The sequence below is a fragment of the Haliaeetus leucocephalus genome, unplaced genomic scaffold, assembly GCF_000737465.1.
Source record: "Haliaeetus leucocephalus isolate CR32 unplaced genomic scaffold, Haliaeetus_leucocephalus-4.0 Scaffold384, whole genome shotgun sequence".
NCBI classification, from domain to species: domain Eukaryota; kingdom Metazoa; phylum Chordata; class Aves; order Accipitriformes; family Accipitridae; genus Haliaeetus; species Haliaeetus leucocephalus.
In genome coordinates, this window is record NW_010972820.1 from 1,788,120 (window position 1) to 1,802,156 (window position 14,037).

Sequence of the window (14,037 nt, forward strand, 5' to 3'; positions counted from 1 at the left end):
CTGTCAACAGCCGGTGCAGAATATTCTTCATTTCCGTATTCTAACTTTGAGAGTTGCTCTCAGAGGCGTCGGTGTATATGTTAACCTGGACAGTAAGTGGTAACAAGAAAACATCACCTTAGAACATGTAGGTGTTTCTAACTACTGGAGGATTTTTTCAGATTATTGCTCCTTCAACCCATTCCTCTTATGTATTTGCTATTTCTTGACTGAAGGATTCCTTTTTTTTCTTTTCTACAAAAATAGTCTTTTCAGTGACTTTTTGTTAAGCTTTGTATTTCTCAGCTTGTTATACTAGTAGTTCCAGCTCTCTGCTCTTCCTTTTGTTATGCACACAAAGAAACACTCCAAGAAATTAACCACTGGTTTCTCTCAACTGCGATTTTGTTTTCTCAGAGGAGCAAGCAGTTTGAGAGGTTTAGGGATTGTTATTTTTGCTGGTTTTACAATATGTACTACCTAAAATATATATTCTCTTTAAAATATGCTTTCAGTCTTGCTACTTAATGTTTTAGGTTTGGAGGGATTATGTTTTTGTTTCTGTTTGTGTGTGTGCATATGTTTAAACTTCTTATGATTTTATTAGGAACGATTCTGAATTTACTTTGTGTGGATCTTGCTCTTTCTCTCTGTGCATGAGTAAGGACCCACATGGATTGGACTCTTAAAAGTCTTCTATTCTTGTTTTCAGTGTCCAAACTTGGCTAATCTTTATGGTGACTCACTAATTTGTTTGCTCCAGCAAGACAAAGCACTTCATTTAAGAGTCCTTTTGTATAATCACCTGCTATCTTAAAACTACCAGCCTCTTTCTTTAAAATGTTCAGCACTACCAACAAAAGTCACCTTGAAAACATAGCTATTGGCACGCAATGGGAAAATGACTGGTGCTAGTCTTCCATTTTTCTAATTGTCCGTGAATCTGGTGCTGATGTCCTTACACTCACAAATGCTCTACATTACATCACTTGAATTGAAGTTTTCCCAGATGGAAAATAAGCAACCATCATTTTTGGCACTCAGTATCTTACAATACGAAGGATTTGTATTCTCTATACACAGACTCTAACCTGAAACTTTGAGTCACTGAGTCTCTTTTATGAAAGCTAGAGCAGTGAGGATCTCTGCTCAAGTCATTTAGACAACAAATAGCAGAACCTGGATAAGGAGTCTTGGCCATCATGAATCCTGTTGACCAACACTTAGTTACTTCTTTATTCAGAATAGTCAAGAAATCCATTCAGTTGGCTGGATTTCTAAAACAAATGTCCACCCTTCCACTCTGCGAGGGGAAGAAAAAAAAAAAAAGTCTTATTTGCAAAGAATATGGACATATTTCAAAAAAATAGGCCTATAAATCATCACCTCTCTTCTCCACTTTCCTTCTGACTGTATCAGTAAATGCTATTCTCCCTTTCAGCCACAGAGCAGATTGCAACTGATTTGAGCACTTCAGTTGCTTTCTTTTCTCTCTAGGGCAGTTGTTGTCTCTCTGGCAACTAGTATCCATAGCACTTAAGACTTTGCAAATTAAAGCAAGGACATTGACTCGCATCCTAAAAAAAACAGTTACATAGTACAGATCCCAAGCCCAGAGGTATAATGTTTCTTAAGGAAAAGGTGCTAGGCAGGCAGAGAAGTGAAATGTTAAGTAGAGATCAGATTATGAGGATTTTATGGTATTTTTTAGAGGCCTCTCAGGCTTTCTTTTTAGGCTACAGAGCTGTCTCAGGAGTTATGCTGCCACTGGCAGAATCCTCCAGATCTATGCAGTTGTATCTGCAAAAAAAGCAGCATTAAATCCCAATTAAAATTTTTGAGCTTGCCTATGCAGCAAGATTCAGCAGTCTAACTACTGCACACAGCCTCTAATCATATCTACACAAACAGCTGGTGCTTAGAGCTCCAAAAGTCTTGCTTTGCCACAGAAGTAATGTCCCCTACAGTAAGTGTTCACTATTATAAGCAGGCATTCTCTGCTCTTTCCTGATTTTGATTTGTCTGCTTTGCATGGGGAGGTGTTTTTCCATTGTACTAGGGAACTATATACTAGGAAATCAGCCAGCAACTGTGATTCTGGGATGTGGAGTTTAGCACATACGCACAGCAAAGCCTATGATTCTTCTTCTGCCACTTCATGCCCCATCTCTGTTTGGCTTAGCTCACACCATTTTCACAGCTACCGTGCGTTAACTAGGGCTTTCAGATGGGCTGGTGGCCATCACAAATACATAGCTTGTGCAGGTATGTTATTCCTATTTCAGCTGGTCGGCTGCAGTTTTACCAGCCAGCCACAAAGCTACTGAAGAGCTCTTTCTGCAGTTCTGGCAGAATCGGAGAGAACAGCAGTTTGCTGTCCCCAAACCACATGGAAAGAACTGAGAAAGAGACCGCTTGCTTCTGGAGCAGCTTTTCTTTGATCAGCTTCATTTGGTGCAGAGCCTTTTCAGGGCTTTTGAAAGAAGTGTGGACTGGCTTGTGCTGCATAGCTAGGATGAGTCTTATCTTCAGGGAGATAAAAAGCACTTTCCTGGCAAGGCAGATAAAGTTTGCTACTAAGCCACAGTGGTGAAGAACTCCCTTTTCTGTAGCTAGCACCCTATGGAAAGCCACCACCTCTTTCACAGAACGCTATCGGTCATAAACTAGATGTGATGAGGACAAGCCAACGTGGAATTTAAGGTAAAAAAGGTCTTGTCTCTGCATGTTACCAAGGCTGGCAATTCTGCTGAGGTTTCTGACAGGTTCGCATGCATGTGTTTTCCAGTTGTGCCAGGGGTGTAATGGAGAGTATTCATGTTCCCTCTGAGACAAACCTAAAACTCTTAATTAGAAAGCGACACAGCTGTAGTGTGAAGTGGGGTGTCCTGACACTAATGCCAGATTGTCTGGAAAATTCCTTGCTGGTAGGATTTGGGGCTAATTCCACTGGTTTTTGGTTTGTTTTTTTTTTCTTCATATGTGGCAGTGGGGGTAGAGATAGGGTCACTCCATTATGGACAGTAGTGCTGTAGCCATTTCCCTCTGTTATTCTGGGAGACTCCAGCCCTGGCTAATGCCTTTTGCTGTACAGTTGGATTACAGAAAGAAACCACTGAGCTGTTGCCTAAGCAGCTGGAGAGTGACAGTGTGTGACTGCCGTGGGGAGAAGGAGAAGATAGATGACAATCACAGGGGAAGGCTGGGGCTGCTGAGCCATAGCAGCACGCTGTGTGCTGCACAGCAGTTGAGAGAAGGGAGCTGAGAATAGGATTTTCCTCAGCAAGGCCTGAGGGGACAAGATTCAGAGATTCTCAGAAAGGCAGCAGTACCCCAGCTAGCAATTGACATGAAAATACTGACTTGTTTGTTGTTGTTGATGTCCATGTAATTTTTCAGTTTCCTTCACATTTTCACTGTGTACAGTTTGGCTATTTCATAGTTTGCAAGAAAAGTTTCAAGATGGGGGATTTTTTTAATCATTTATTCAGCAATTCTTTGCAGTTTTAGACTGCCAGCTTGTGTTTTTATTAGGTGCATTTTACAAGAATCTGTGTTTAATATTATCACTGCGCACAATGCTGGAAGGAATCAAGTGAGGTCATCTAGCCCAGCCCCAGGACCTGGGGGCAGAATCTGATCTCTCATTGCTTAGTGGTGCTTGTCTAACCTGTTCTTAACAGTCTCCAGTGATAGGTTCAGCACCATCCCTAAGCAATCTATCTTAATGGCTACCTGTCCTCGGGGTGCTCTTAGATCATTTTTCTAAAACTGTTCAAAATAAAAATTACTGCTGTTGAATAAAATGATTCTATACTGTTCTCAAAGTGCAAATACACAAAACTGGAATCTGAGGAATTGAGCAAATAACCCGAAAATGAAGGAGGTGGAGAGGGGAAGAAAAAGAATGTTGCAAACAATAGAATAAAAATATGCAGTCTGAGATTAGCAGCTCATTCATCTTTCAGCCTTTAACTGTATGCAGCTCTGTTGAGCCTTTTCATACTGGGCTGCTTTCAGAAATCTGTGGGACAGGCGTGGAAAGGCATGGAAGCATGCCCATGTTTGGGTAGTGGCGGGGAAAAAAATCCACCATTCCAGTTGCGACAGAGGAGGCTTAACTGGGAGTGCTGAGAGTTAATTCCAATAAAAAGAAGCATTCTTCAGGCTCAGAGAGCTGAAGCAAAAGCAGTTTGGGGCATGTACACATGGCAGTGACTTGGAGATAAGAAGTCACACTCAGGCTATCCTGAGGCAATCAGTTTTCTTTTAACACTGCAGGTGAAAAACTCCAGCTAATTGGAAGTATGGTCTAAGAAAACACAGCTCTTAGCATAAATGCAGATACGCCATGGCCGAGGCTGGTGAAACATGCCAGAGGACAGGGACAGCAATTTCAAATGAGCCTTCTTTCTAACAATAACAATTGTTTGCTTGTGATTCTTTTCAGTTCCCACAGCATTTGACTGTCCTTTTAATAGTTCCAGGGTATCTACCTAGCTAGCTGTCTGCTTCTAAATGGGCCTACCTCTGACACCTCTGTTTGCCTCCATGTCCTTCTGCTCCTCAATCTTGATAAGCCCTTTACGCCAGAAATGTCCTGTCTGATCCCAGGAGTGATCTTCAGAGGCTATCTTGAGGTTGTTAAGTATTTCATCTTGAGTTATCCTGAGACCATGTGATGATGAAGATAAGAGTTAGCTCTGAACACTTAAGAATTCTAAGATGAGAAAAGCAACAAGTGATTTTTTTATTCATTATTCAATGCCCATTATTTAAAAAATCTTTGCTCTAGCTTAATTTTAAAATACTGTCCTTTTCCTTTGGAAAATCTCAGTACTAGACTACTAAGAAAAGTTATACCTCTGCAAGTAGTGATATATTTGGGGCCACTGGCAAAACCTTGAGTGTATACCAGAGAAACTGATGTAAAAATATACCAGGTAAACAGGCATTGATATTATCGACCAAAAAGGTTACATTTTCTCCCTCCTGCAGTGTTGCATAACCAGAAGAAAAATTGTCTATCCCTTCTGGAATGATTGAGAAGTCACTGTTGTAATGAAGCCATGATAAAACAGTTTCCATAAAATTCCATTTTATTTCTTAGTGAACATGATGCATCGCAAAATAGATATATTTTTGCAAGGCTTGCCTGGTGTGCTTAGGGTTAATGTTGCTGGTACCCTGTTACTATCCCACTGTTTGTGTTGCTACTAAATGGAGTTGCTTGCTGATTGAATGCCAAGTTTTGCACTTAAAAAGAAGCCTTCCTAAGTTTTGTACCTAGAAAAATAGTCTTGTACTCATGAAATACTATACTTTCAACTTGGAAAAAAAGCACCCAGAAAATACTTGCTATGCCACAACACTCTGAAATGTACTTTATAACAAAACTATCAAAAGTACCGAATCCTTCCAGTTGGCAAAAGTCTCAGTAAACACATTTCTTTGACAGTTTTCTTTTCAGAGTCTGGCATGCCAGAGATTGGTGGGGGAGGGGATCTGCAAAAAGGAAGTTTGTGATTCTGTGGTAGAAGGAAAGCCATGAAAGAGGAATGGTGAGCTAAGGTTAGTTGGCTGGGTGTCTTGTAACAAAAGTCTCCTTAGCATCACCTTTATAGTGAGAATTACAATGGGAGGTCAATGATTATCTTGTGCACAAAAGAGAAGAAGGAAATAAATAAATATGGAAGACTACACATTCTGGAGAATATCATGTAAAAAATATTCTGTGAATTCTAGTGGACAAACGAGAAACACAACCAATACTTCCTAGCTATATGGACAAGCTACTTCTCAAGAAAATAGTATTTGTCAACAGGTGCTTAACACGTAACACGTGCCTTCACTGTACTGTTGCCTGACTGTGTACAGGACATGAAGGCAGAGTTTGCTGGTCTATTCCACAGGTTCCTCAATCTGCTTTATGAAGCACAGAAGTTATTGTATCTAAGGTTAGCACTTCATCCTGAAAAATTACTGCTATTCCCTGTGCATGTCTTAATAGTTATTACTGGAGTTAACACAAAATGGAATAGAAAAGTAGAATTCCATGACAAAATCCTGTCCAGCTCCTTGGGGTTTAGGTAAGTGGTATTTTTAGGGGTCTGCTCAGGTCTTCTGCTGCTTCCTTGCAAGCCTTTCATTGCGGGCTTTAATGGGTCTTGCTTTTACAACCCTCTTCCATCATCCCATTAGTAGTAGCTTCAAAGTGAAGCATGCCAGTGATGCCTATATATCTAATGGATGTTTGAGCCTGTGTAATGAATGGTTAATTCTCTGAATCCAAAAGATGGAAAACTAAACAGAACTATCTTGACTGTAGGCTAGTGTTTTAGTGAAAGGCAAAATCTAAGAACCATGATCCCAGACCAGAAGGGGGCACATGAGTTCACAGGGCAGAAAAGCAATGCAAGGAAACAGGTCTGGAAGGGATAAAATAGGTAAACTCACCTGCTTAGTGTTGTGAGATGTTAATATTAGTACTCTGGGTAGCACAAAGAGCAAGCGTTTATCCTCACATTGGCACTACAATTCAAAAGCTTCCTACACAAATGCAACACCATGGACTCACTAGAATTTCAAGCAGAGAACAGAATACATAATATCTGGTCATTTCTGATGTAGCAAGAATTGCCATGTGATGATGCAGAGTTTTTTATTAGTTAGCAGAAGAGTTTAGTGTAAAATAATCCCTAACAGAGACACTTGTGTCAAAGGGCTTTTAACTATAGGGTGACTAAGTTACAAGGCACAATGTTAAGGTCATTTTCTGATTTCTCATCCATTTCAATCTCCAGATAATGAACAGTGTCTGTGAATAGACACCTTTCCCAACCTATTGTTCAAACTCAGCTCAAGCTATCTGTTCGGTGAAAAGCTACACCTATTCTGTGTGTTGGTTTCAACAGCACAGAAACAAAGAACAGAGTTACATGAAGATCAGCTCAGCCTCTTGTTTTTTTCTTGCGCTTCATCTCCTAGAGCTGCTCAACCTAAATCCCTTCTTCCTCAAAGACCCCATTCTGACTTTCACTACAGTAAAGCAGGGAAGCAGCCTTCTGCTCTCGTGGGTTATAACCTCCCCTCTAGACATATTTTCCAGGAAAAATCAACATAAGCTAAAAAAAGCCAATGTGATGTTGCTGTAAAACCACATATTTCTTTCAGAGGGATTTAAACCGACGAGGATAAGTGGAAAAGCCATGGACACAACAGTTCCTCCCCTTTATTCCTTTCAGGATCATTTTGCTCAAAGCAGAGAGGACCTGCTAAACTATGTCCTAAAGAAAGGGGCCAACACAAAAGAGTCAGACTCAACATACCACTGTATTTTATATAACTGTACTGGGTGCAGGTGCCCAGGCTCTGGCAGGGGGGCTGCGGGGTGGCCTCTGTGAGGAGAGGCCGGGGCTGCCCCGGGCCAGACACAGCCGGTTCCAGCCGGCTCCAACCCGCCCGCCGCAGGGCACCGCTCGGCCCCCCAGCCAAGATGGCGGCGTCTCTGGGAAAGGGCAAAACACTGCATGGCAGTGAGAAGTGAGGAAAAAAAGTGTGAGAAACAGCCCTGTGAGCACCAAGGTCAGAGAAGGAGGAGGGCAGGAGGTGCTCCAGGTGCCGGAGCAGAGATTTCCTGGGGGCCCACGGAGGACTACGGTGCAGCAGTATCCACACTGCAGCCTGGGGAGGACCCCACACCAGAGAAGGGGGATATGCCGTGAAGGAACTGCAGCCCATGGGCAGCCCACAAAGGAGCAGAGGTTTTTTCCTGAAGGGACTATATCCCATGGGAAAGACCCATGTTGGAGCAGGGGAAAAGTGTGAGGAGGAAGGAGCAGCTGAGAGGAATCGTTGTGGACTGACTGCAAACCTCCATTCCCCATCCCTCTGCACCGCTCATGGGCAGGGAGGAGGTAGAGGAGTTGGGAATGAAGGAGGAAGTTGAGCCTGGGAAGTGTTTGTGGGGGGCAGGTATTATTTTCACTTTTGTCTTTGTTTCTCACTATCCAAATCTTTTTTAATTGGCAATAAATTACATTAATTTTCTCCAAGGTGAGCCTGTTTTGCCTGTGACAGTAAATGGTGAGTGATCTTCCTGTCTTTACCTCAACCAATGAGATTTTAATCTTATTTTCTCCCCCTGTCCTGCTGAGGGGAGTGAGAGAACGGCTGCGTGGGTGTCTGACAGCCAGCCAAGGTTAACCCACCATATTAACTAAAACCAGAATTAAGACCATCTGCCTTCCCAAAACAGGGGAGATATTGTGGCAAATTCCTTTTCTCTCAAGATACAATGTTAGAGTAAAGCTAAGCATGAGGTTCCTTACTTTTCCCTTTCCTCAATAATGAATGTGAAAGCATTTTTTTGTAACTGTAGTGCTACACTTACACATCAGTTTTTACACTCACAAAGCGGCAAAGTTATGTTGCATTAATAGATCTCTGAATCACATTCTATCATGCCTTCATTCTGAATTTACCTATTTCACAAGTTAGAGGAGGTGAGCTATGAAACTGGCTTAAAAGTCCTGAAATTCTCCTTCTGCTTTCTGTGACTTTGAACTTTTTATTTATTTATTTATTCATATATATTACATATTTTAAGTATGTATTTAGGGGTGGGATTTTTATAAAAGTTTTTGTGCAGCTAGCTAGTAAAGATAACAAAAACACAAATAATTGAAAAAATATGCAAAAAAAGAAAGCCAGACAAATTTTATAGTAATTGAAATGCACTGTAGAATTTAGGCCAGTATATTCAGAACATTTCATTTTGGTAACTAGCTTCCACTCCTTTTTTCTTGTATGTCATAGTGCTCTTTACATGGTTAACTGTTTTTATTTTTAGAACACCTCTGAGTTCTAAGACTATGTTCAGGAGCAAAGGTTAGCAATAAGCAACCTAACTTTGCTAGGTTTCACAAGAACTATATGGAAGAGAAGTTCTGGAAAGAGATTTATCGCTTATTTTAGGGAAGAGACAACTAGAGAGAGGACAACAGAGGCTATATGAACTCTTCATCCCTTTTTCCCCATGTTAAAAATGGTACCTCATAAAGATGCAGCATATATCTACTTCTCCTAATTTTTAACACAGGGCTGTGGCATAAAAACATAATCAAATATTTAAGGACATCTTTTTACTTGTTTTTCTTTATGTGGGAACTATGTGAGGCTGCATATGGGAACAGAATTGCTGAGAACCTCTATTGCTGCTTTCCTTCCCTAGCTATTTCAGGAGTCCTCTGGAGAAGGCATGAATGTTCACCCCCATGTAGCCATCAGGCATGAACTAGTATTCTAACATTCTTATTGATTACAGAATTAAAGTTGCAGTCCCTTCCTTTTTCATTCCTCTAATCCAATATCCTCCATACGTACATACATACAGATATGAACGGACCAAATCTGCAGCATGTTACGCCTTACACAGACACAAGGCCAGAATCAAAGGGTAATTTTGTCTTGTCTTGTATGTCTCTTAAACTCTTGGCCTAGGTTCTAAGCAAAAAGACTTCTCAAGATACATATTGATTTATATCAAGTATGAGATTGTTAAAATCCTGCTTTTAATTTATGTGAATTAGCTTTTAATGTGAAGAGGAGAAATACTGTCACTTTGTCATGAATAGCATTCAAGAACACATACCCTCTCCACTCAAAGGACATTTCTAAGGTTACAGCTCAGTGTTATTGAAGTTCTATCCATTTTGATGTCTGATGTCTGATTGCTTTAACAGAATGTATATATGCAATTTAATACCTGATGTTATTTTCTCTCTTTCTCTTCCTCTCTTTTTTTCTCAGAACAAATTATGACATCGACATCTAAAGGAATTTTCCGGCCATTTTTTATTATCTTCATTGTCCTTGGTTGTTTCATGGCATTTATACTAATTTATATCAAACCAACAAATAGCTGGATCTCTGGTCCTATAGAATCAGCCAGTTCAGTTTTGAAAATGAAGAGTTTCTTTTCTTCCAAAACTGATAATCTTAATGAAACTACTATTTTGATCTGGGTTTGGCCATTTGGTCAGACATTCGACCTAACATCCTGCCAAACAATGTTCAATATCCACGGGTGCCATCTGACTATTGACCGCTCACTATATAACAGATCCCATGCTGTTCTCATTCATCACAGGGACATTAGCTGGGATCTGACTAATTTACCTCAGCAAGCCAGGCCACCATTCCAGAAGTGGATTTGGATGAACTTGGAGTCTCCAACCCATACTCCACAAAAGAGTGGCATTGAACACCTCTTTAACCTGACCCTGACTTACCGGCGTGATTCAGATATTCAGGTGCCTTACGGCTTCATGATGGTTGGTACAAGTTCCTTTACATATGAAGTGCCAAGTAAGGAAAACTTGGTCTGTTGGGTTGTAAGTAACTGGAACCCTGAGCACGCTCGAGTCAAGTATTATAATGAGCTCAGCAAATACATTGAAATCCATACCTACGGACAAGCCTTTGGAGACTATGTCAATGACAAAAACTTGATTCCAACTATCTCTACTTGCAAATTCTACCTTTCCTTTGAAAATTCAATCCACAAAGATTACATTACTGAGAAACTTTACAATGCTCTTCTGGCCGGATCAGTACCGGTTGTACTGGGCCCTTCCAGAGAAAACTATGAGAATTACATTCCAGCAGACTCTTTCATACACGTGGAAGATTTTCTCTCCCCCAGAGAGCTGGCAGAATATCTTCTGATGCTTGACAAAAATAACAAGATGTACCTTAGTTATTTCAACTGGAAGAAAGATTTCTCAGTGCATCTTCCTAGATTCTGGGAGTCACACGCATGTCTTGCTTGTGATCATGTGAAAAGACACCAGGAATACAAGTCCATTGGAAATTTAGAAAAATGGTTTTGGAATTAATTTGTGTGTGTGTTTGTGTGTGTGTGTGTGTGCACTTTTTTGAAGAAGCCAGAAGAAACTTCAGTCCAAGTGGAGAGGAAAGAAAAAGAGAAAAAAGAGAAAGAAAAGAGAACCTTATGTCATGGTTTATCAGCTATCCTCTCTTGGCTAACCTATTTATATTTTGGAAGAGATTTTAAAAGATCAGCAGCAGCAGTCATCAATAGTCAGTTTTAAATTATAATGTACATACTAATTATGTGCACTGAAGAATATTTGATTGTTTACTATAATTTTTAAACAAGATTTTCCACATTTTCTGTGAAATATGTTGCAGACTTACACTCTAAAGTAGTCATTTTTAACACTTCCTTTTTATTTTTTACATTACATTTGCTGTTTAACCTGTTTGGAAAATGAGGACACAACTTTTAAATGCCAGAGAGAACCTTAAGAACATAGTTTGCTGTTCCAGTCTGAAATGTGTCTAATATTTCAAAAGACAGTAAAGTTTTTTATGGTTCTTCTTACATTTTAAGAACACAGAAAAGTTCAATACCTAACATTATTCCAGAGTGATCGATTTCACCCCTTTTTAAGGGTGATGAACCTAGAAATATAGTTTTTAAAAGGTATTACTGTAGTAGACAGTCTTTGTTTCTAAAAATAAGATGTTTCCTAACAAATAGCTCCAGTAAGTTACTTTAGGAATATGTCTGTTCTTACCCTCCGAAGAATAAAGAAGTCAGCTATAGAGAAGATGAACAATCTTTTAGTGACCAAAGCCCAGATTCATCCAACTTTTGAGTGTATTTAAATGCAGCATGTCCTTCAGTCTCATTGTGTCTCAAGTATTGTTTACCTGAACCAGGGCTGTAAGTGGTGTTATACTGATATGGAGATAAACAGATCTTAACACAGGCATTTGATTACATCAGCCTCATGCACTGAATTCAGCTGGTAATAATGGATTTTTAGAAATAACTTGTTGAGAAATTTTAGCAATTTCTCTCATATAATTTCTTGAATAATTGTGAATTTTTCCCCAGTGTTGTGAAGATCTGTTGAACTTTAACTGTAGCTGAACAATTCACTGTTATGACTCATGAATGTGGAAAAAAAATGACCATTTTATTTTCTGAAAGAAATATGTTAAAATTCAGTAAATAAGTTATCAGGCTGACATATTCAACCATTCAACTCATTAAGCTAATGAATTTTGGTGACAGGTATAAACAAATGCACTCTTAAGAGCAGCAGATGCTATCAAAATTTGAATATATAAATAGGTTCTTAAGTATGAAATTTGGTCTGATAGCAAATATGAAAATGTGATGATTGTCATGATCGTTTAAAATGTCTGCTTTTAACATGTGTCATTTGATTTTATTACTTTTTTCTTTCAGCTAAGAGTTAAATATCTGATTGCTATCTACATTTATATGTACAACGTTGGTTTAATGACATAAATGTATGGATATGTTTTGGCATCAAGTGAAAGCCAATCAGCTTGGTTTTTCAGGTCAACACCTTCTACTGAAAAAAAAAAAAGTTTAACTGGAAAAACTTTAGTTTATGTGATGTATAAGACCCTGATCAAGCAAAGTAGTTGATCAAGTACTTCAGATTAAACTTGCAGACAACAGCGTTGCTCAAGTAAAGGAAAAAGGGATAAACAATGATAAGCATTTAGCAAAAGATAAGGTGATTTGTCAGATTTTTTTTTTACCCCAGGCTGGAATAGAAACACAGAAAGCTGTAAGAGTAATGTAATGTAGTTAAATTTCTAAAACAGGAAAATACACAGAAAGGTTATAGAAACACTTGTGCTCTCCCTATGGCATCAAAAGTTGTATTCTGATCCAGATATTTATTTACACTATTTATTGTGGTCTTTAAAAGCTAGTTTGCAATATACTGTGAACCTCCTAAACTCACCAGCATTCCAGTACAAAACAAGATGAGCTTACCTTGCAAATTAATGCAATATACTGAAACCCAGTCTTCTAAAAACAAAGTGCTGACATGTATGTAATGTGAGTAGTATTTCTGTCATTTTGAAAGCAAGTGGCTATTGCCTACAGTCTGTCCTGTGGGAAATCATACCTTCTGTTTTCAGGAGGACTGTGAAATTCTCAGTCACTGAATATGCCACTGCTTTGGCTGGATAAACTGATTCCCTTGATGCTGGAATTTGGAAGTTCTTTGCATTAATCTCAGTGGAAGTACATTCACCCCTTGGTGAACATGCACAATCCCTTATTTAATTCCTCATTTCAGATAGTGGGAGTTGTGCTTTGTGTTACAAGTCCTTATGTCAAATCAGACTGGTTTCTTGGCATTAAGATTCAGCCGATAATTTCTTATATTAATAACAAGTAAGCACAATAATAAGATATATGTCTTGTTACTAAAAATATCAGTCAGTGTATACACAGGAAAGTTTTAAAATATATGCTAATTTTAAGACTGTAAGTAATGTCATTACCTCTGTGAGCACTGGATCCAGTCAGCATGGCTAATCTTGGGCTGCATTTTAAGAAATGTGAAAGTCTTTTGAAGGAACTGGAAAGAGAGTTGTTCTCTTCACAGAAACTCCACACAAGGCTTGTCTACTTTGCAAATTGTTTCAAAGATTGATAAAACAGGAGAGGAATATAATCCAGATTGAAATGACCAAGAATCATGACCAAATTCTAAACAAGAAACATGAGCCTAATGCCTCACTGACATTCTTGAAGACTGTGGGCTGGAAAATAAGTGAGCCAGCCATTTTATGAAGATTTTAAAGTCATCGAGAGGTATCAAGCCTTAAGCAGTTCTGGATGTAAAGAGTTTTGCTGACAGAAGATAAAACATCTTTGGGCATGTCCAGCCTAGGTGGTAAATGATGTGAAGCAATGGATGTAAAACATCTAGACTCCATGCATGCATAAAGGCAGTCTACCTAGACCTACACACCTAACTCACAGAAGATTGATTCCAGTCTGTGTATAACATTAAGCATTGTGATGTCTGTGCTCCTTCAGTGAGCTACCCTACATGAACAGCCAGCATAAATAGACTCAAATAATAAATCACTATGAAGGAGCATGGGGAAAATCAATTAATTATAGAAGGGTAAATTACATTGAATTAGTTAAAATAGAGAACAAGGCATTATTTTTGCCTTGGTACCACT

General features: G+C 39.2%; 1 protein-coding gene across 1 annotated transcript; it reads left to right on the top strand.

The window, feature by feature from the left end:
* The first annotated feature begins 9,797 nt into the window (after positions 1-9,797).
* Positions 9,798-10,877, top strand: FUT9 (fucosyltransferase 9 (alpha (1,3) fucosyltransferase)). The gene has a single exon (XM_010573340.1). The coding sequence runs from the start codon at positions 9,798-9,800 to the stop codon at positions 10,875-10,877; it is 1,080 nt and encodes a 359-aa protein (XP_010571642.1).
* Positions 10,878-14,037: the final 3,160 nt, after the last annotated feature.